This window comes from Portunus trituberculatus, chromosome 12, assembly GCF_017591435.1.
Source record: "Portunus trituberculatus isolate SZX2019 chromosome 12, ASM1759143v1, whole genome shotgun sequence".
Lineage (NCBI taxonomy): Eukaryota > Metazoa > Arthropoda > Malacostraca > Decapoda > Portunidae > Portunus > Portunus trituberculatus.
Window position 1 is genome coordinate 260,001 of NC_059266.1, and position 22,347 is coordinate 282,347.

The 22,347-nt window shown below is 42.0% G+C and overlaps 2 protein-coding genes across 4 annotated transcripts in view; one reads left to right on the forward strand and one right to left on the reverse strand.

The window, feature by feature from the left end:
• LOC123502897 overlaps positions 1-11,350 on the forward strand; it is a 25,042-nt gene extending 13,692 nt beyond the window's left edge. The window contains exons 3-5 of one of the 3 annotated variants that reach the window (XR_006674259.1): positions 9,899-9,950; positions 10,742-11,130; positions 11,305-11,350. Coding sequence is in view for 1 of the 3 variants with exons in the window: in XM_045252187.1 (XP_045108122.1) it covers positions 10,742-10,873 (132 nt within the window). In the remaining 2 variants the exon portion in view is untranslated. Of the gene's footprint in view, positions 1-9,874; positions 9,951-10,741 lie in introns of all 3 variants that reach the window. The other 2 variants (XR_006674258.1, XM_045252187.1) reach the window with 2 other exon arrangements.
• LOC123502898 (cactin-like) lies at positions 7,417-20,196 on the reverse strand. The gene is made up of 9 exons (XM_045252188.1): positions 20,087-20,196; positions 15,405-16,532; positions 14,243-14,397; positions 13,278-13,478; positions 11,822-12,014; positions 10,842-11,112; positions 9,737-9,918; positions 8,946-9,289; positions 7,417-8,182 (listed from the first exon to the last, which is right to left on the reverse strand). Exons 2-9 carry the CDS (start codon positions 16,506-16,508, stop codon positions 7,753-7,755), a joined length of 2,880 nt encoding a protein of 959 aa, XP_045108123.1. The 5' UTR covers positions 16,509-16,532; positions 20,087-20,196; the 3' UTR covers positions 7,417-7,752.
• Positions 20,197-22,347: the final 2,151 nt, after the last annotated feature.

The following is a 22,347-nucleotide window of genomic DNA, read 5'->3' on the forward strand; positions in this document are numbered from 1 at the left end:
CTCTCTCTCTCTCTCTCTCTCTCTCTCTCTCTCTCTTACAAGTTTTTACTAATTCTTAAATCTCGCCACATATTGTTACTTTTTTTCTTTACTTTCTCCTCGTGTATACTTTCTTCTCCTTTTTGTGTTACTTTATTATTATTATTATTATTATTATTATTATTATTGTTATTATTATTATCAGTTTTTTTCATCGTAAAGCAGAGGTGAACATTTTTTTAACAATTCTTCCTTTTCTTTCTTTCTAATTCTTGTTCTTGTTCCTGTTCCTCCTTTCTCTTTTCTTTTTCTTCTTATATTTTTTATCATTGCTCTTATTCTAATCATTCTTCTTTTGTTTTTTCTTGTTCTTGTTCTTTTCTCTTTTCTTATCCTTATTATCATTATTCTTATTCTTTTCATTGTTATAGTTATTTTTATTGTTGTTGTTTTCTCTTTTATCTTTCTTATTGCTGTTACTCTTACTCAAATCATTGTTATCGATGTTGTTGTTGTTGTTGTTATTGTTAACGGTGGTGGTGATGGTGGTGGTATTATTGTTGTTGTTCTGGTTGATGTCGTTGTTGTTGTTATAGTTGTTGTTGGTGGTGATGGTGGTGGTATTATTGTTGTTATTCTTGTTGATGCTGTTGTTGTTAATGTTGTCGCTACTGGTATGGTCCGTATTCAGAAACGCTTTGCTCTCTCACCACGACTATTTTCAGGCTACAGAGATGATGAGCGAGGTTTTCAGGAGTGTTTTTCCAGTTAATAATGTAGAAATTTTGTCACTTTGCCTGTAGAACCGTAAAAACACCTTGAATACGTTTTGCTCTCTCACCACGACTATTTTCAGGCCACAGAGGTGATTGGTTGGGTTTTCAAAAGTGTTTCTCCAGTTAATAATGTTGAAATCTTGTCACTCTGCCTCTAGAATCATAAAAATGCCCTAAAAAACTCGTGTAAATTTGAATAAAGTCTTTTGAAACAGAGGTGCAGCACAAAAGGATATGAGAATACGAGGCCAGGATTCTAATTCTCTCCATGCATCTGTTACATCAATTCGGAAGCTTTATCTGTTCGCAACCTTACAAAACCGCCACAGTCCAGTCACAATCATGATTAAGTCCACCCACACTGCCTGCCTAACAAAACCTGCCGCCTACCATGTCTTGCCTTGCCCTGCCTTGCCTTGCCTTGCCTTGCCTCGCCTACCATGCCCTGCCTTGCCTTGCCTTGCCTTGCCTCGCCTCGCCTCGCCTCGCCTGCCCTGCCTTGCCTTGCCTTGCCTTGCCTTGTCTTGACATTTCCTTGTCTTGTCTTGCCTTGCCTTGCCTTGCCTTGCCATGCCTTGTCTTACCTTGTCTTGCCTTGCCTTTTCTTGCCTTGCCTTGCCTTGCCTTACCTTACCTTACCTTACCTTACCTCACCTCACCTCACCTCACCTCCTCTTCCCTCCTTTTCCTTCGTCTTCCCTTGTCTTCCCTCGTCTTGCTACCTCTTCCCTCCTCTGCCTCCCTTCCCTCCTCTTACCTCCTGCTTCACCGCGTCAGTCAAGCCAGTACAACCCCGCTATCAGTTCTTCTCTCCCGTTTCCTTCCTCCCGTGTCCTTCGAGATGTTACTCCTCACTCACCTCAAGGCAGTGGACGTACCCGCCTCCCGCATGCCTCATAAATATTAGAGTAGGTTCAATACTGTATAAAGAAAGGAAAATAAACCGTCTCTTTTTTTTTTTTCTTTTTTCTGTTGTAATCTGTGTGTGTGTGTGTGTGTGTGTGTGTGTGTGTGTTGGTTTTCTCTCTCTCTCTCTCTCTCTCTCTCTCTCTCTCTCTCTCTCTCTCTCTCTCTCTCTCTCTCTCTCTCTCTCTCTCTCTCGTTTATCTGGTTTTGCACGTGTGAGAAACTGCGCGTGTGTCCTCGTGTGTGTGTGTGTGTGTGTGTGTGTGTGTGTGTGTGTGTGTGTGTACGTATGTCAGTGATATTTTTTATTTATATTACATTGTTGTTTTCTTTCCTTTTTTTTTTTTTTTTTTTTTTTTTTGTTGATTTTCTTTACTTTGGTTTCTTCCCCATCATCTTTTCCTCCCATCCTTTTCTCTCTCCTTTGTTATTTTCTTTTCTTCCTTTCTTTCTCTTTTTCCCTTCCTTTCCTCCATCCGTCTTTTCGTTTAGATTTTCCTTCCCTACCTTCCATTTTCTTCCCTTTCATTCCTCCATCTTCCTTCTCCGTGGCCTTTGCAAACAGTACTAGAGAGGAAGAGAAAACAAAACGTGAATAAGGGGAAGTCAGTCACGCGCAGATATCCCACCACGCATGCGCACTAAAGTAAACACGGCATAGAAGACTGAAGACGTGACAGCCTACAATACGATAGAAAGCAAAATAGATTAGAAGAAGAAGAAGAAAAAAATAGAAAACCGAAAAAGATGTAATAACCTACAAAACGATGAGCGAAATACGTTAAAATAAGTTGAAGAAGAAGAAGAAGACCGAAGAATTTGTGATAACTTACAAAACGATAAACGAAATACGTAAAAAAAAAAAAAAGAAGAAGGGGAGGAGAAGAAGAAGAAGAAGAAGAAGGAGGAGAGGTTACTGTACACCATAACCATTTACCAAAGTTACTCAACATATACCAGGCAAGCTACGCAGTGTACAAGGCAAGATTTCTCCACCAGGACGTATAATAATGATCGCGCTACTCAACTAATGGTCTGAGCTGTTACCATATAAAAACACCCATAAAAGGGCCTTCACAATAGACCATTTGCAAGCCACCTGACCTTATTTTGCAGACAGGACTATTGGGTAAATGCAGCATGATCTCTCCTCGCGACCTGTGGGGAGAGATGGGTGTGATATGAGGTGAAGGGAAGGGAAGGGAAGGGAGAGAGACAGAGAGAGAGGGAGTTACAGTCGTGGTGCAGAGAAAGGGAAAGGTAAGGATTGAGATATCGAGAAAAATAAGAGAGGAGGAGGAAAGGAGAGAAGGAAAAGATTGAGAGAGAGAGAGAGAGAGAGAGAGAGAGAGAGAGAGAGAGAGAGAGAGGTAAGGGTTAAGAAGTGGAGGGAAATAAAAGAGGATATTGAGAGGGAGGAAAAGGAAAGTAAGAAAAGATAAAGATTAACAGAAAGGAAGGAAGATAGTTGTAATGTAGAGAAATGGATAAGAAAGAAAAGGGAGGAATAAAGACTAAGATATGAGTGAATTTTGAAAGGATGGAAGGAAAAAGAAGGATAAGAATAGATTGGGGAGTTTAATGAGAGGAAAGGAGAGTAAAGGCGATGAGAGTTAAGTGGTGTACAGAAAGAGATCAAGAGGATTTAGAAAAGGAAGAGTAAAGTTGAAGAGAGGAGGAAGGGAGGAAGAGGAGAGTAGGAAAAGATTGAAAGGAGTGATTAAAGGAGGAGAGAGGAGGAGGAGGAGGGAGGCTTAGCAAATACAAGGAGAGTAAAAGTAGGACTGTGAGAGAAAGACGAAGGAGGAAGAATATAAGGGAAAGTGAGGAAGTGAAGGGGACAAAAGATGAAAAAAATTAAGAAGTTGGCGGAGAGGAGCAAATAAAAGAAAGAAACGGAAGATTGAGAGAGGAAAGGAAGGAAGAGGAAAGAAAAGATGTAGGTAGTGAGGAAGAGAGGAAAGTAAACGAAAAAAAATGAGGAAATAAAAAGACGAGAGAGAAAAATAAGCTTAAAAAAACGAAGTGAACAAAAGAATCAGAGAGGAAAGAGAAAAAAAAATGAAACAAAACAGAAAACAAGGGAGAGAGAGAAAAAGGAAACAAACAAGGAGAAAAATCAGAGAAAAAAACAGGAAGAAAAACTATGAAGCCAAAAAGAAAAAGATGAAAGGTTGCATAGAACATCAAACATCAGCCAGGAATAAAAATAGTGATGTTACAGAAGGAAAGTTGCGGGTTGATTGATTCCAGAGACCAGCGAACTGAAGAAACACCGGGAAGAGGAGAGGCGGTGCAGGTGACTGACGAAGGAAGGGGAGTGAGAGAGAGAAAGAGCGTGAGAGCGGAAAAAAAGATGGGCGGGCAGTCGTTCATGGATGTAGTGTTGTGTAGTGTTCCATGGCGTGTGTGATGAAACAATACCCTGCCCTTGACTGTGTGTGGAGTGTTGCGTAGAGAAACACACACAGGTACATACAGACGCACACACACACTGCCTCGCCTCCAGTCACCATTACTCTGCTTTTTCAAGGGTGAACCCAGTGTTGTTCTTCCTATTCAGAGTATTATTGCATTTCTAGCCTTGCTCTCCCCTCGTGATCCTCCTCATTACCTCTCCCTTTTCTCTCCCGTAGCCTCCTCCTGCCTTGCCTCTCCCGCACCATCCAGCAGCGCCCGCCCTTTCTTTCATAATCTTTTTGCCTCATCATGCCCTTGGCACTGATACCAAGACACACACACACACACACACACACACACACGCTCGGCTCACAACCGAAAAGGCCCGGGTTCGAGTCCCGGGCGCGGAGGCAAATGGGCAAGCTTCTTAATGTGTAGCCCCTGTTCACCTAGCAGCAAGTAGGTACGGGATGTAACTCGAGAGGTTGTGGCCTCGCTTTTTCGGTGTGTGGAGTGTGTTGTGGTCTCAGTCCTACCCGAAGATCGGTCTATGAGCTCTGAGCTCGCTCCGTAATGGGGAAGGCTGGCTGGGTGACCAGCAGACGACAGTGGTGAATTACACACACACACACACACACACACACACACACACACACCTACGCAAACACCAAAACTCACTTTCCTTCAGTACTTTCCTCCCTTCCTCCTTTCTTTCCTCTTCTCCTTCCGTTCGTATTAGAAGTCGTGATAAGGTGTAGGAGTGTTTTGAGGGACGGGTAGAGGAGAGGCAGTGTTTTTGGACGGGCAGAGGAGAAGCAGTGTTTTGAGGGACGGGCAGAGGAGAGGCAGTGTTTTGAGGGACGAGCAGAGGAGAGGCAGTGTTTTGAGGGACGGGCAGAGGAGAGACAGTGTTTTGAGGGACGGGCAGAGGAGGCAGTGTTTTGAGGGACGGGCAGAGGAGAGGCATTGTGGTTTAGTGCTTGGCCTTGAATGTGTCTCATCTCCTCAGGCCGCATGACGCTTGTAATCGCACGCTCCTGACACGCTGAGACGTCCCCCTAGGCTATAATCTGAAATAGCTCCTTGCCACACCTCCACTACACTCAAAAAGCCTCTAGTTGTAATTTCTTCAGTACCAGGACGCATTTTCATATTCATTCCGCTTTCTATTTTGGTGATTTTAATACAGCTCTCTCTCTCTCTCTCTCTGGGTGCCCACCTACTTGTATCTATCTCCCTGTCTGTCTGTCTCTCTGCCTATCTGCTTGCCTCCCTCTCACTGCCTGCCCACACCAAGGCCACATCAGCTGACCTTGGCCCACACGTCTCTGTACCCAGCGATCCCACACCTTCCTTCATCGTGACTAAATATTTATTATCTATTTTTTTTTCTGCCTCTTCTTCTATTAGTGTCAAGTTTCCGTTCGTGTTTATTCTTCTTCTTATTATTATTTTATTTTTATTTTAGTTTTTTTTTTTTTGCTTTCATCTTTTTCGTTTTTTGTATTTATTTATTTTATTTTTGTTACGGGTACTTTTTATTTATTTTTTCTATTGATTTAGATTTTTTATTTTGGTTTATTTGTTTACTTATTTATTTTACAAGTTGCTTTTTTTTTTTTTTTTTTTTTATACAGGTACTATAATTTTTTTTTATTTTTTTTATTTACGTTTATTTATTTACCTGTTTATTTTTACAAGTTTCCTTTTGTTTCCTTTATAAATACTTTTAACTTTTATCAATATTCTTTAAAATCTTCCTTTTTTGGCATTATTTTTCTATTTTTAAGTCACTTTTTTAATGGGATTTATTCTTTTTTACAACCTTCTTTCAGTAGTTTTCATTCATTTTCATTCTACAACCTTGTCTCATTACTTTTTTTCCTTTTGACAGACAATTTGCAGTGTAAGAATGAAAATATCTTAACCAAAACCTTAACAAGAATAAAAATATCTTAGCCAAATTCTTAACAAACACTAACAAAAGTTCACCAGTCTTCAGTGAGGCAATCAGAATAAAACACACACAAATACATATTATAGTTCTTGTTAAAAAATATGACAACTTTACACTTTTACTAATCATATAATTTTACAGACACTTCCTTAATTGGCCTGCCTGGTGAGGGAGGCAGGGAAGCACAGACCCTCCCTAGCCACCCCCTCACCTGTTACACACACACACACACACACACACACACACACACACACACACACACACACACACACCCTATCTTACTTCAGTGATTTACATTACATAGGTACATTGTTGGATTTATTTATTATTATTACTTTTTATTAATCTCTCACATTCTCTCTCTCTCTCTCTCTCTCTCTCTCTCTCTCTCTCTCTCTCTCTCTCTCTCTCTCTCAATCTCAGTGGTTATGATCTTTTTCTCTGTCTCTGTACTTTTCTTCTTTCTAGTAATCAATGTTACATCCCTCTCTCTTTTCTTGATTTCTACTTTTTCCTTCTCTTTATCTGTCAGTCAATCTCACGTAGAGTCTTAAAATCAGTAGCTATGACCTTTTTTTTATTTTTTATCTCTGTATCTGATTCTGCACTTTTCATCTTTTCTACCAATCCATTTCTCACACACAACTCTAGTACCCTAAAGCAATATTTGAGAGTGCTTTTTTTTTTATTTTCCTCCTCTTTTCTCTCTCTATCAGTATCTGCACTTTTTCTTTCTTCCTTCCTAATCCATTTCTCACATAACCTCATCCAATTTCCACATACAACTCACAACTCTGGTACCCTGAAGCAATAATTAGTGCATTTTTTTTTCTCCTCTTTTCTTCCTTTTTTTTTCTCTTCATATCAGTATCTGCACTTTTCCTTTCCTTCTACCTACCTGTCTCCCTCATCCAACACCAACAGTTTTTATATTTCCCCTCCCACTTTTTCTCTACCTGCATTCCTGTCTCACCAACCCCTCCCGTTCTGTTGCCCCTTTCTCTTATGTACTCCAGCAGCCTGCCTCCCCATTCCACTGCAGGTAATTGTCTTGCACCCACCTCACTACTGCTCATAAAATTATACTACTCAGTCATTTCACTTCTCTCTCGGCTAAACAACCTTCACTGGTTTGGTAAGCTATTGGTCTGTTGCGCCACTGTGAAATGTTGCTTGTAGGAGTGAAAGGGAGAAAGGGAAGGAAAATGAGAATAAGGATTGAAGGAAAGGAGGGACAGAAGGGAAGAAAGGAAAGGATAGAAGGAAAAGAGATAAAAGGAAGGAAGAAAAAAAAGGACAAGGAAAGAGAAAAGGAATAAAGAAAAGAAAGAAGGGAGTAAAAACAGGAAAAGATAGAAGGTTAAGAGAGAAAGAGGAATAAAGTAGAGAATGAAGAAAAAAGAAAAGGAATAAAGAAAGAAAGAAGGGAGGAAAAGCAGGAAAAGATGGATGGATAAGAGAGGACAAAATAGGAAAGAACAGAAGGAAAAAAAAGAAAAGAAAAGGAATAAAGGAAAGAAAGGAATCCCACAGTAAACTAAACCTACCAACCCTCTGTCTCTCACCCTCCCCTTGTCCCAGAGCCCCACAAAACTACCTCCTGTACAGACACTGCTTGAAAACACAACTCTATCCCTTCCCAAACCAGTGAAAATAAATCCCAGAACCCCACAATAAATTACACCAAATTAAGCCCACCCTCCCACTTCCCTTGTCCCAGAACTGCCTCCTAGACTACCTCCTGTACCGGTAACGCTTGAAATGGAACCACAGCTGGAAGATATTATTGTGGAACTGACAGCGGAAGCCCCTCTTGTACGAATACTCCCACTCACGGTTCACGATCTTAAACGCGATGGCCTCATAGGGCGGGCCGGCGGTGAATTTGAGCAGTGCAAAGTCCCGGTTGTCACTGCAAGGGATGAGTTCGTACTGTGGCGTTTTGGACTTGTCGATGAGGTCAGGGTAGAATATATTGAACTTGTAACCCTGGACGATCTTGGGCGGAGGGTTGTCCATGTCGTAGTGGGTCTGGTTGTACTTATTCCACTCAAAGCCAGTGTGCACGCGGTTGAAGTAGCGAGGCTTGCGTGGACGGTACTTGTCAGACCAGAGGAAGTGCTGTGGATCAAGCCGGGCCTCCACGCTGAACTGAGCCTCCTCACTGTGGTGGGAGAGAGAGGAATGGTGATGTGAATAGAAGGAAAAGTGAAAGGTGAGGGTGTCTGGATGTGAGACAGAGGAGAAGTGACATGAAGGGGATAGAAGGAAAAGTGAAAGGAGCATTTTTGATCAGGAAATTTAGGTAAAGGTGTGTTTATTTTGTACAGGGAGAGAGGAGGGGTTATGTGAATAGAAAGAATAGTGAAAGGTGAGGATATCTTTGTCTGCATGTGAGACAGGAGAGGTGACATGAAGGGGATAGAAGGAATAGGGAAAGCCGCATTTTTTATCAGGAAACTTAGGCAAGGAAGTGATGATGTGATGCATAGGGGAGAGGAGGAATAGTGAAAGATGAGGGTGTTTTTATCTGTGTTGGGGACAGAGGAGAGGTGACATGAAGGGGATAGACGGAAAAGCGATAGGAGCAATTTTGATCACGAAATTTAGGAAAGGAAGTAAGGAAGGGTGTCTGGTTAGGTAAGAGAAGTGGTAATGAGCAGAATGGGTGGTGGAAGATGAAGTATGGTAAACAAAACTTGGGTGAAGGTGTCTTTGCTGTGGGGGAGAGAAAAAGTAACAAAACAGTGTAGAAAAAAAAAAGAAAAGAAAAAAAGTGAATGATGCATAGAAAAAAAAAAAAAAAAAAAAAGAAAAGAAAAAAGTGAGAATAAACATGTCTGCTATGGTGGGAAAGAAAACAGAAAAGATAACACACAACACCGCACCAAAACACAAACCAACCAAACCAGGAACAGAAGACACACCTGGTCATTGCCCGCTGTGCCTCCCTCTGCATCACCTTCTCCTCGGCCGTCAGCACACTCTCCACCGCCTGGCCCGCCCCCACCACCCTCTGCCGCGCCCAAGCCAGCCTCTGTGTGTCCTCTGCCTCGTCTACCACCACAGTGCCTGGCTCCAATCTATTCGGTGCCACAAGACGAGGGGAGTAGCGGCCAGAGACATACAGTGCCAGGGATGCTTGGATGGCACTGTCCCCCTCACACTCACTGTCCCATTCCTCACCCTCCTGCTCCTCCTCCCCCTCTTCTTCCTCTTTTTCCTTCTTCTCCTCTTCTTCATCTTGTGGTTCTTTCTTGATTTCCTCTTCCTCTTCACTGGAACTCCTCCTCTTGTCTTCCTCTATGGCCTCTTGTCTTCTCTTTTCTTGCCTTCTGTTGGGAAAGAAGATGATGTGAGTAGTAGTAGTAGTAGTAGTAGTAGTAGTAGTAGTAGTAGTAGTAGTAGTAGTAGTAGTGGTGGTGGTGGTGGTAAAAATTAAAGAAAAAAGGAAAATGGGTAAAGATTATCAATTTGCACTGACTTTTCATGCTTAAATCTTCCCAACTCTCTCTCTCTCTCTCTCTCTCTCTCTCTCTCTCTCTCTCTCTCTCTCTCTCTCTCTCTCTCTCTCTCTCTCTCTCTCTCTCTCTCTCTCTCTCTCTCTCTCTCTCTCTCTCTCTCTCTCTCTCTCTCTCTCTCTCTCTCTCTCTCTCTCTCTCTCTCTCTCTCTCTCTCTCTCTCTCTCTCTCTCTCTCTCTTCCTTCACCATCACAACTGGCCGTTCTTCCACTCTCTCCATTCTCCGAGGCTCTTCTTGTTCCTGCTCCTGCTCCTCCTCTTCCTCTTCCTCTTCCTCTTCGTCCTCTTCCTTGACGCCTTGTTCTGCCTTCAGCATCTCCAGTTTCTTCCTCAGGTTGTCTCTGTGCCTCTCCCTCAGTCTGGCTCGGGCTTGGTGGGCTGAGACAAAGGAGGGTGTCAGGATAGAGTAGGTATGTATGTGTTTCTGTAGTGCTGTCAACATGTACTGCAGTGTGTGAGGGGTAATGTGTGTGTGTGTGTGTGTGTGTGTGTGTGTGTGTGTGTGTGTGTGTGTGTGTGTGTGTGTGTGTGTGTGTGTGTGTGTGTGTGTGTGTGTGTGTGTGTGTCATACTGTAAATGTAGACAGATTTGACCAATAAGCGTAAAGTCGGTGTGTACGTTTCTGAAGTGCTGCCAAAGTGTGCTGTAAAATGTGTGAGGTGTAATGAGTGTGTGTATCTTGTATTGTGAATGTAAACAGTGGATTCAATCAATAAGAATAAAGTATGTGTACATGTTTCTGAAGTGCTGCCAAAGTGTGCTGCAAAATGTGTGTGTGTTTTGTATTGTGAATGTAAACAGTGGATTCAACCATTTGTTCTAAGTTCATAATTCATCTGGTGCTCAAATTCTCAATGTATCACAATGCCAAACATGATCACAACTGCCTAAATGCTTCAGAAAGAGTTGGCCAGTGTCTTCAGCCTCTCATCTCTTACTATTGACCTCTGCACCTCTCTTCATCTATTACTATTGAATACTTGATACCATAAATAGCACTATAGGAAATTTTTTTTATTATTATTTAACACAGCTTTTTCCAGTTCAACAGTTCTACTCAAGTATCTTTTAGGAACAGCATTGTGAGAGTCTATTTTTTTCTATCTATTTCTTCCTCCAGGCCAGCCTCTTTAAGTTTTACTCCAGCATCTTTTGGGAACAGCATTTTGAGATAATTTTTCTATCTATTTCTTTCCCCTAGCAAGCCTCCCCAGCACACCAGCCCGTCAATGCCTCTCCAACAAACTGGCCCATCCACGCCTCCCCAGCACATCAGTCCCATGACACCTCCCACGCCTCACCTCTGAGCTGCGAGAGAAGTGACTCCCAGTAGCCAATGTCCAGGCCGGTGGTGGGGCCGGCCAGCTTCATTTCAATGTTACGCTGCAGCTGGTTCAGTTCGGCCACAGACTTGTTGACAAACACGCTGGACACGTCTGAGGCCACAGCAGCGTGGATGCCCTGGCGGTGGTGAGCTGAGAGGTCGATGGAGGCCACGTCCCGCTGTCTGAGGCGCCGCAGCTCATCCTGCACGATGGTGATCAGGTCGTTCCAGTAGCTCTGGTTGATGTCCTGCACAGGGAGATGATGGTGAGTTATTATGGATAAAATAAAGGTAAATCGACTCAAAACTCAGGAAAATATTAGCTTATCAATCTTTGGTGTCTGGTTTTCATGGCAGATGACAGCTGGTGACAAAGAAATTTAACTCAAACACAAGAAAATATTAGCTTATCAATGTGTGGTGTTTGGTTTTCACGACAGATGATGGCTGGTGATTACGGAGGACAATGAAAAAAAGGTAATCAACTCGAAACACAAGAAAATTTGAGCTTATCAATGTTTGGTCCTTGGTTTTCATGACAGTCTTAAAAGAAAGCAGTTCAGTAACACATTCCATTTACAGCCATGACATTTACTGGACTTGATACAAACCAGTACATGAAATAACAAATAAAAAACCATGCTTCTAAAGGCCAGTAACACAGTCTTTTTGAGAGTCAGCATACAAAAACCTTCTACATGTCGTAGAACACCTGAACAAACAAAACACTGCACAGAAATTCTCAAAGATAAAAAAACGAAAAAAAATAAATAAATAAATAAAATAAAAAATAAATCAATCAAAAAGCTTTTTCAATAAACCCTCATTACCATCCACCACTCATCCCCCCAAAAAATATAAATAGATAAATAAATAAATAAAATAAATAAATAAATATTCCTCAAGCCCAAAGAAAAAAGAAAACCACTTTATTTTCAACCACCACCACCACCTCACCTCCTTCTCCAGCTGCATGTACACCCTGATATCCTCCAGCAGGTCCTCCAAGTCAACAAGTGTGAGGCCCGTGAGGTGAGTGTAAGGTTCGTGCATATCCACCGCACTCACGTCCCCCTCGGAGCTCACGTACTGCGCCAGGAGGTCGATTGGCTTGGCTCGCCCATCCTGGATGCGAATCTGTGACCGCAGCCTGGGAGAATTTATCAAGTTTGTCAGGGTATAGAAAAAAAAGGAGAATTTATGAAGTTTGTCAGAGAATTTATGAAGTTTGTCAGGATATAGAAAAAAAGGGGAGAATTTATGAAGTTTGTCAGGGAGAATTTATGAAGTTTGTCAGGGTATTGAAAAAAGAGGAGGGGGAAAAAAAGATGGTGCAGAATGAAGAGTTAATTATATTTGAGTATTGAAAAGAGGAAAATGATAATGGTGGTGGTGATGGAAGGAAATTAAGTACAGGTAACTCTTGATTTACGCGTGTTTAATTTACACATTTTTGTTAGTACACGACCGAAAAAATATAATCAATTCAATTTGCGCAGTCAGTTTGCTTATGCACGATTTGGACCACATCCCGCATCGCCCCCTATTATCTATTGTTTCTTATGAGAATTACAAGTTTGTTTTAAGCGAATTTTGAAATACGCGATGCCTCTTGGAACACATCTATCGTGTAAATCGAGTTACCTGTACCATAGTATTAAAAAGAAAAAAAAAGAAAAAAAAAATGTGGAATGAATTTATTACGTTTATGAGTGTAAGAAAAAAAAAAAAGAAAATGATAATGGTGATGTGATGATGAAAGGAAATTATAAAAAAAGTAGTGATGATGAAGGAAAATTAATAGCAAATATTAATGGTGGTGACTGGTGATGATAGGAAATTAAGTCTACTATAGTATAAGAAAAAAAATGGTGAGGAATGAAGGATTATGTTTATCCAGGTATTAAATAGAGAAAAATATGATAATGGTGACGATGAAAGGAAATTAAAGGAAGATGATAATGGTGGTGACTAGTGATGATCAAAGGAAAAGTCTCCCATAATATTAAGGGAAAATGATGGTGATGGGGGGAGGGATAGTGATGAAGAAAAAAGGACAAAAAAAAAAAAGATAAGGATGATGATGGTGATGCCGTCATGGTGATGATAATTTAAGTGTATCAGTTCATTAAAAAGGAAAATGATGGTGATGGATAGGCATATTGAGTTCATCATAGTGTACAAAGAAAATTATGGTAATGGTAGTGGTGATGAATGAAGGATTAAGTTTACCAGAGTATACAGAAAAAGGAAAACAATGGTGATGGTGATGATAGTTACGAAAATGATAAAACATGAGAAAAAAAAAAAAAACTGAAACAATCACACAGACACACAAACTAGCTAACCAAGAACAAAAAAATAAAAATAAAAATAAATAAATAAATAAAAATGCACACACACACACACTCACCTGGCCTGCTCAAGCTGAAACTGGTCCTCCTGCCTTGAAAACTGCGAGAATTGAGCCGCCTCCCTCTGTCTCTGCTCCAGTTCCATCATCTTCTCTCTCTCCTGCCTCTCCAGCTCCCTCTCCTGCCTCCTCTTCTTCACCTTCTCTAACTCCATCCGGTTCTCGTCCATCTTGGCTCGACTCCTCTTCTCTATGTCCTCTCTGGTGGGTGAGGACACGGGTGAGTGGGTGAATGGTGGGTGTGTTCATGGGTAGATAAAAGAATTAGGTATGTTTGTGTTCTATGGAGAGGGAGTGTGTGTGTGTGTGTCACCTGCTGGTCACCCAGCCAGTCTTCCCCATTACGGAGCGAGCTCAGAGCTCATAGACCGATCTTCGGGTAGGACTGAGACCACAACACACTCCACACACCGGGAAAGCGAGGCCACAACCCCTCGAGTTACATCCCGTACCTATTTACTGCTAGGTGAACAGGGGCCACACATTAAGAGGCTTGCCCATTTGCCTCGCCGCACCGGGACTCGAACCTGGGCCTCTCGATTGTGAGTCGAGTGTGCTAACCACTACACTACGCGTGTGTGTGTGTGTGTGTGTGTGTGTGTGAGGGGGGAGAGTGTAAAAAGTATGTCGAAGTGTGAATATGGAGTGATTCTTTTGTTGATCTATGCAAGAGTGATAATTCTGATGTCTTCTCAGGGGTGGGAAAACAAAAAAAAAAAATAAATAAATAGATAAAAATGGGAAAACAAAAAAGAAAAAAATATTGAAAAAAAACAAAACAAAATAAATAATAAAAAGGGAGAAACAAAGAAAATGAGAAAAACAAAACAAAAAGAAAAGAAAATGTAACAAAATTCTCACATAATTTTACAGCTAAAGCAAGAGAAGTTTGCACATATGGACTCCCCAGTACCAGTCTGTCACACCAAGGTACCAATCAGAGCACCAGCACACCACTTCAGTACCTGGTGAGATCCGTAAGTCCTTCCTTCTCCAGCTTCTTCTTCCATACAAAAGTGTCAAGGAGGTTGTTGTCGCCGTAGGGGTTGTCAGCGTTGGTGAAGTGAAGGTACTCACTGTCCCAACCCATCTTCTCCTTCCTCTTCCTCTCCTTGGCTTCCTGCATATGGACGAGAAGGAACAAGGAGTGAAGATTTTGTTGCCATAGTTTGAAATGGTTCGGTGGAGGAATAAGAGGAAGAATAAGGTGTAAAGAGAAAATTTTGTTGCTCTACATGTTTAAAATGGTTTGGTGGAGGAGGAGAAATAGGAACAAGAAATGAAGGTTTTGTTGCCATAGTTTGAAATGGTTCAATGGAGGAATAAGAGGAAGAATAAGGTGTAAAGAGGAGATTTTGCTGCTGTACATGTTTAAAATCTTTTTGTGGAGAAGGAGAAATAGCAACAAGGAGTGAAGAGGTTTTGTTATGCTAGATGTATGAAATGGTCTGATGGGGGAATAAAAGAAGGAATAATGGAATAAGAAAGGTTTATCTGTTACTCTACATGTTTAAAATAATTTGGTGGAGGAATTAGAAAAAGGAGCAAGAAGTAAGGAGGTTTATTTGTTAATGTTTGAAATGGTGGTGTGAGCAAGGAAAAGGTAGAGGAAGGATTAAGAAAAGTAGAGAGAAAAATATTAAAGGTTAGATTGGATTAGATTAGCTTGTTCTAAAAGGGAATCATCTGCAGCATTTGTGCCAGACTTTTGGCTAACACTATCAATCTTTTTAGGGAACTGGCAAATCTTTTTTGTTGTGCTTGGTCTGCTTCCCTCTCGCATGAAGAAAAAAAAAATAATAAATAAATGAATAAATAAAAAAAAGGAAATATAAAGCATTCTAATTCTTGTAATATTAATAACCAAAAAAAAAAAAAATTGAATAAAATAAATAAATCAATGAATAAATAAATAAATAAAAAATAAGGAAATATAAAGCATTCCAATTCTTGTAATAACAAAAAAAAAAAAATAAATAAATATATATATATATATATATATATATATATATATATATATATATATATATATATATATATATATATATATATATATATATATATATATATAAATAAATAATAATAAAAATCAGTAAAAAGGCTTGTAATGTAACTCGTAATAATCACCTTCTTCTGGAGTCTCCTCAGCCTCTTCTCTGCCGGCGTCTCCAGCAGCTTCCTTTGCTTCTTGAGGGCCAGCTTGTCCTCCAAAGCCCTCGCCCGCTCCTCCTGCAGCCTCTCCATGAAGGACATCTCCCCTCCCGCCTCGTCATCACTCTCAGACAACGAAGATGATGATGACGAGTACTTCTTCTTGTGCTTCTTCTTTTTCTTCTCCTTTTTCTTGGTTTCCCTGTGTTTTTTACCTCTCTCCCCCAACAAGGACCTACCCCGGCCTCCCTGGTGCCTGCGGGGTTCCTCAGGGGAGTGTGAGTGTGGCCAGCCCCTTGAGTGTGACCCATCTCCACCTCTCCGCCTGTGTTCTCTTGAGTGTGTTGTTTCTCTGTCTCTTGAAGGGGACTGGTGCTTTCTCTCCAGGTGCGTTCTCCTCTCTTTTCTTTCTCCAGAGTGCGTTCTTTCTCTTCTCTCTCTGGATGGGGACTTCCTCTCTCTCCTCTCCCTTCTCTCTGGCAACGGTGATCTCCTCTCCCTTTTCTCTCTCACCGGTGAACGCTTCTCTCGTCTCTCCCTCGAGTGTGACCTTCTGTCTCTTCGTTCTCTCTCATTTCTCTCCATCGAGTGCGAGCTCTTCCCTCTCCTTTCCCTTGAGTGCGACCGTCTCTCCCTCCTCTCCCTTAAGTGCGAGTCTTCCCTCTTCCTCTGCTCCCTGCTCTCCTCCACTCTTCTCTTCTCTCTCCTCTCCCTTGAGGGTGACCTGCTCTCCTCACTCTCCGCTGGGCTCGAGTCTGATCTTTCTGGTGACCCAGACTCATCACTCTCCTCTTCACTGCTCCCAGACTCTGACCTTTTCCTTTCCCTGTCCCTTGATTGCGACCTCCTGACCTTATCTCTGGAAACTGACCTCTCTCGTGACCTTGATCTCCTCTTGACCTTATCTCGTGACCCTGACCCTCTGTCCCTTGATCTTGACCTCCTGGGCCTCTCCTGGGACCGTGACCTCTTCCTGACCTTGCTTCTGGAATGGGATTCGTTGCGGTCTCTCGCCAGTGACCCATTGCGGTGCCTCTGTCTTGACCCCGACCTGCTCCGCTGCCTCTCTCGTGACCTCATTCAGTACAGGATCACACGTCACTCCTGTCAAGTTATACAGGTTAGTTATGACCCGAGCTGCAATCATTTATTGTTGTTGTTATTGTTTTCCCTTCAATACTGAGACACATTTTTAATTTGAGATTTTGATACAATTAGATCATTTTATTGGCATTAGGAAGGGTCTATGGATGTCAGAAGATTAATGGCCACAGTCTTCACTATTTTAATCCCCCACAAAAGTATCTGAAACTGTATAAAATCACCAAACAGTAAGCAGAGTGAATAAATAAATGCATCTTGGTACTGAAGAGGTTAATGTATGTTTTGTGGAAACTTTTAGGACAATTTTCAGTTTCACCCAACCAATGATTTTGTGATGTGGCTTACGTGTTTCTGGTGAGATATGTAGTGAATTGATTGATGTTCTACATCACTTCCGTCACAAATGCGTAGTTTTCAAGTTATATGACTTTTTCAACTTATGCTTACCTCTCATCCCCAACAATCTTGGGGGACCTGTGGGAAATCGGGGTTTTTGGGTGGGGGAGCATTAAAACGAGTAACGCGCGTTGCAAAACTGGTCCAAAATCAACAAACTCACACCAAAAATCTGTAAAAATACATAAATTACACCTTTGACGGCGAGGCGGCAGCGGCAGCTGACGCAAGCCTTGCTGTTATTGTTGAGCAGTGTTGCCAAAGATTCGCTACATTTCTGGCTCTATCCGTTACATTTAGCGTAGCCCCCTCCCATCCCCTATTCACATCCTGGGTTTGTGGGTAACTGCTGAATAGGATTGTTAGTTTCTATAGTTCTTTTGTCCAATGACGTGCCAACACCTCTTAACACCACAAGCTGCGCCAATGAGAATTTGCTAGATGTATTCGTAGGCGGGACAGAGCTGGGCAGACAGGTGCACAGATACATCTGTGTGCGCAGTTCAGCCATGGCCACCAGTGACATTAGTTGTAAAGGTTGCGAATTTGATTACTGGGAAATCATCGCTCCTGCGATGCAAGTCAGTGTAAAATGGAGAAGAGGACCAGCCAGGACCTTGATCCTTTCGTTAAGGTATTGTGAGGAGGGTATTGGTAAAGGTAGGGCATATTGTGTGAAGCTATAAGAGAACTGGTTTTCGGGGAGGGAAGCTGCCCCAAAGCAAGGATACGCTAGGTTAGGTTTATGTTAGGGTTAGGTTAGTGTTGCAGGGGGTCCATGGGGGCGCAGCCCCCCCGGCTAGGTTAGGTTACGTTAGGTTAGGTTTATGTTAGGGTTAGGTTAGTGTTGCAAGGGGGTGTCGGGGGGCAAAGCCCCTCCGACTAGGTTAGGTTTATGTTTGGGTTAGGTTAGTGTTGTAGGGGGGGAGCCGGTTAGGTTAGGTTAGGTTAGTGTTGTAGGGGGGGGTCCCGGGGGGGTTAGGTTAGGTTACGTTAGGTTAGGTTTTTGTCCTTAGATTTTTTTGGATTGCCATATTATTATGTTAGGTTAGGATAATTTCAGTGAAAATTATTCAGTATATAAGTCTTGGAGTTAAAGTTTGGGACATCGGAAATGAAATAAATTAACAACTACTCACTTAGAGCTTCATACATGTTTCGAAGTTTCGGTACAGTAATAATTTGCTTCGTGTAGGCTTTCCCATTACCAGTCAGTATCAGAATGGCTACGTTGTGTGGTGGATGTTCTTACAACTACTGGAAGTTTATCAAGGAGTTCTATCTGGACGACAAAGCTGCAGTCCACTTTTTAAGAAGTCACGGTGTCCTTCCCTTACAAGTACAGTGTCCATCCTGTAAAGTTCCCTGTAGTTATAGGGAAGATAGGCATTCTTGGTATTGTGGCCGTTGGACCAAAATATCTAAGACAAAGAAAAGAAGGCAGTGTAATTTTACTACTTCGGACTAGAAAGGAACTTTTCTCGACGGAATGACGATGCAGCAGCAGCAGCAGCAGCGCCGCCAACCCCACAACCCTCAACCTCTCGCCCATAAGGTAATGGTAATGCTATTATTTGGTTCTTGGTTTAATTTTGAGAAAATCTGGTTACGATTTTGTTTTAGATTATAATAGGTAAGCATGCATTTTATACTGATAACATAGACACTGTGCTAAACACACATTCATACTGATAACACACACACTTAGACTGATAACACACACAACACCGTGCTAAACACACATTTATACAGTACCTGCAGTGGGGGTGGTGGGTGGCTTCACTAAATGTAGCGGATAGAGCCAGAAATGTAGCAAATCGTTGGCAACGTTGCTCAACAATAACACAGCAAGGCTCGCGTCAGCCGCCGCCGCTGCTGCCTCTCTCGCCATCAAAGATGTAATTTATGTATTTTTACAAATTTTTGGTGTGAGTTTGTTGATTTTGGACCTGTTTTGCAATGTGCATTACTCGTTTTAATGCTCCCCCACCCAAAAACCCCGATTTCCCACAGGTCCCCCAAGATCGTTGGGGATGAGAGGTAGGCATAAGTTGAAAAAGTCAGTGATGTAGAACATCAATCCACTACATATCTCACCAGAAACACGTAAGCCACATCACAAAATCGTTGGTTGGGTGAAACTGTAAATTGACCAACTTTTATTTTTTTTCAGTTTGTCACTTAAGTATTTTCACTTTAAAAATAAAATAATAAAGCAGGATAAAGCAGGTTTGTCTTAAGAGCAAAAATAAATAAATAAATAAATAAATAATAATAATAAAAAAAAAAAATCCAGGTGGTGGAGCTGATCTATTAATACAAGAATATGCTGTAATACAAAGATACTTGGCACTGTCCCCGAGAAACCGTCCCGCGCGCACACCTCAATTCCCGGCTTCGCAGCTCCTCCCAGCTGATCTGACGTCACATAAAATGATAAATATATGGTATATAATTTTGTTTTAGCACAGGTGTTCCTTGAGACATGTCATGTATTGTAAGGATTACGCAAAGATAAAAAGGTTGAGAAACGCTGCCTTATTCATTACCATATTCTCTCTCTCTCTCTCTCTCTCCTTATTCATTTTCATATTCTCTCTCCCTCTCTCTGACCAATAGCGTTGCTTCATATATGTGACGTCAACTCAGCTGGGTGGAGGAGCTGTGAAGTGGGAGCCGGGAATCTAGGCGAGCGCGCGGGACGGTTTCTCGGGGACAGTGCCAGATATTTATTAATTTCCCCAATACTTCTGAGATGGCAGCAGTGGACGTGAGGCCATTTGAATAGCGGATAGTAACCTGTAATGATTCCTAATCTGTCCAAGCAATGAACGGAAGGAAGCAATGGAAAGTGTCTTGGCTTCGAATGAATACATTACCCCTATACCTGAAGCAGAGGTGATGGTAATGGTGGATTTTAGTTTTGAATTCTAAACCTTATTTAGGGACTGTCACCACATTGGGCCTTTTTTTTTATTCATTGTTCTTTACTACAATATTCAGACCTTTTCCCTTCAAGTAGCGGTGCTCTACAGTCTACAGGACCTTAACTCTCCCTCCCTCACCTCACAACACTCAACTCTCCAAACTTATTCTCGCTCTCTCACAACACTCTTAACTCCACCTCTCTCCTCTCACTCCTTCCAGACTCTCCCTACCTGCTGGCCGGGGCGTGGAGCAGCTGTGAGAGTAGTGCAGTAATAATAACCAGTAACACTCACTCCCCTCTCACTCGCCGCCACAACGTTCTCAGGTAAACAATGATGCGATTTTGTTTCCCACGCGCACCTTCTCTCTCTCTTATTATATTTATACTTTAGGGTTTTATAAATCAGTGTAGCTCTTATTGGTAAGCTTTTGTAGTTGTTTATTTTTTATTTATCTATTTGCTTGCTTTTGTACCCATTTTCTACGGGTAATCTTATATAATTAAGAAAACTTGCTATTTTTTTCTGTATCTATCTTTTATTTGCTCTCTGTACTTGATATTGATGCTACAGGTGGCTCGGGATCGCTCCAGAGTCAGGCCTTTGGATTGGCTGCTCCTGTAGAGGAAAAAAAAAAAAAAAGTAGCATTTCTCTTCGTTAATGATCCCTACACCTCCCTCGCTACATTCTTTCCAGATGCTCCTTCACAGCCTCCATCATCCTTTCACTCGTCTCTCTACACAGTCCCAGCAGCAACACCATCCATTCCCTTCCTGTCTTCTCCACTCTTTCAGTCCTATTATGCCCTAATTCACCCAAGATCACTTCCATCATCTCATGCCTGTCTCTCTCATACTTCTCACACTCCAGCATGACATGCTCCACCGTCTCGTCCTCCCCCATGTCACACATCTGACACACCTTGCTGCGGGACTCAGACCACCTGTAGTTCCTTGCATTCACATCCATACACTGTGCCCTATCTCGGAAGAGAAGGTCACCACCCAGGCTGCCATCATACCACCTTTCATACATCGGAGCTTCCTTTTCCTTGTACCATTCCAGGGTACTCTTTCCCCATTCTTCCATATATTCAGTCCCACCCACTTCACCTCTCTGTCTATCTCACTCTTCCATTTCCTTGCATCCCATTCAGATCCTACCCTGCCTCCTCTTGTCACGATCCATTCACGCTCACTTTGATTCCTCCCAGCCATTCTCATCCCCCATACCACTTGTAAACCACTCCTCTCTGTCATTCTCATGCACCTCTTCCTCCACTGACTCCCACTTTCATTCCACAGGTACACCTTCCTCACTATTCTTTCCTCATCCATTCTTTCCAGCCTGACCTTGTATCTAAGTGTGGCTTTAACTAGTCTTTCCCTAAAAGTGCTCACTATTCTTTCCTCATCCATTCTTTCCAGCCTAAGTGTGGCTTTAACTAGTCTTTCCCTAAAAGTGCTCCATCCCATATCCCCTCTCAAAGCTTCTACTACTGTGTACCTTGGAGCATTCAGTGCCATTGTACCTATTCTATTTTGTCCCACTTCTGGCTTGTCAATTTCACTTTCATTCCATGCAATCACATCCATACCATACATTATGCTGGGCACCGCCACACTCTTCCACACCTCTCTCAGTACATCATATTTGCTTGCTCTCATTCTTGCTGCACTCCCCAATCCTCCTACCCACTGATTCACTAAACCTAACTTTTCATTCTTTGTCTTTTCACACCCACTTGGACTTACCCACATCCCCAAGTACTTATATTCTCGTGCCTCATTCATCTCATTCTCTCCAATTTTCCATACTGCATTCCTTTCATCCTCAGACCTATTCACTTTGCCTGTATGTTGTATTAAGTAATCAATTATTATTATGATGGCTACATGTCTTATTTTGCATGTTTTTGTTTACATTTCAATATTCCTCATACTGGTGTCAATTTGATTGTCATGCAGGTTAACCGCATTAAAGCGACTAAACGACTGGGTTGTTTTGTCATCCTGAACACTACATTCGCCCAGCGGCGATTACATAGCTGCATGTCAAGAGAGAGAGAGAGAGAGAGAGAGAGAGAGAGAGAGAGAGAGAGAGAGAGAGAGAGAGAGAGAGAGAGAGAGAGAGATTGATACATTTATTGTTGAACTAATAAATAATTACAACAAAGGAGGAGGATGGGCCTTGCCACCCACCCCCTGGGCAAAGACTTAAGGTTAAAGTATCACAAACATAACTCTGGACAGTATACACAACAAGAATACAAGTATTTCAATAAATAAATACACATATTGCACACCTTATTGCCTTAGACTTCCTACAGTCTGGGAGCAAACTGAGGATATTCCCTGAGTATTTCCTTGAGGGTGGCAGAGTCTAGGAGATGGTCAATGAGGCTGTACAAGTCATGCTGACCTTGTGGCCTAAATTTAGCAATGAGAGAGAGAGAGAGAGAGAGAGAGAGAGAGAGAGAGAGAGAGTGTCC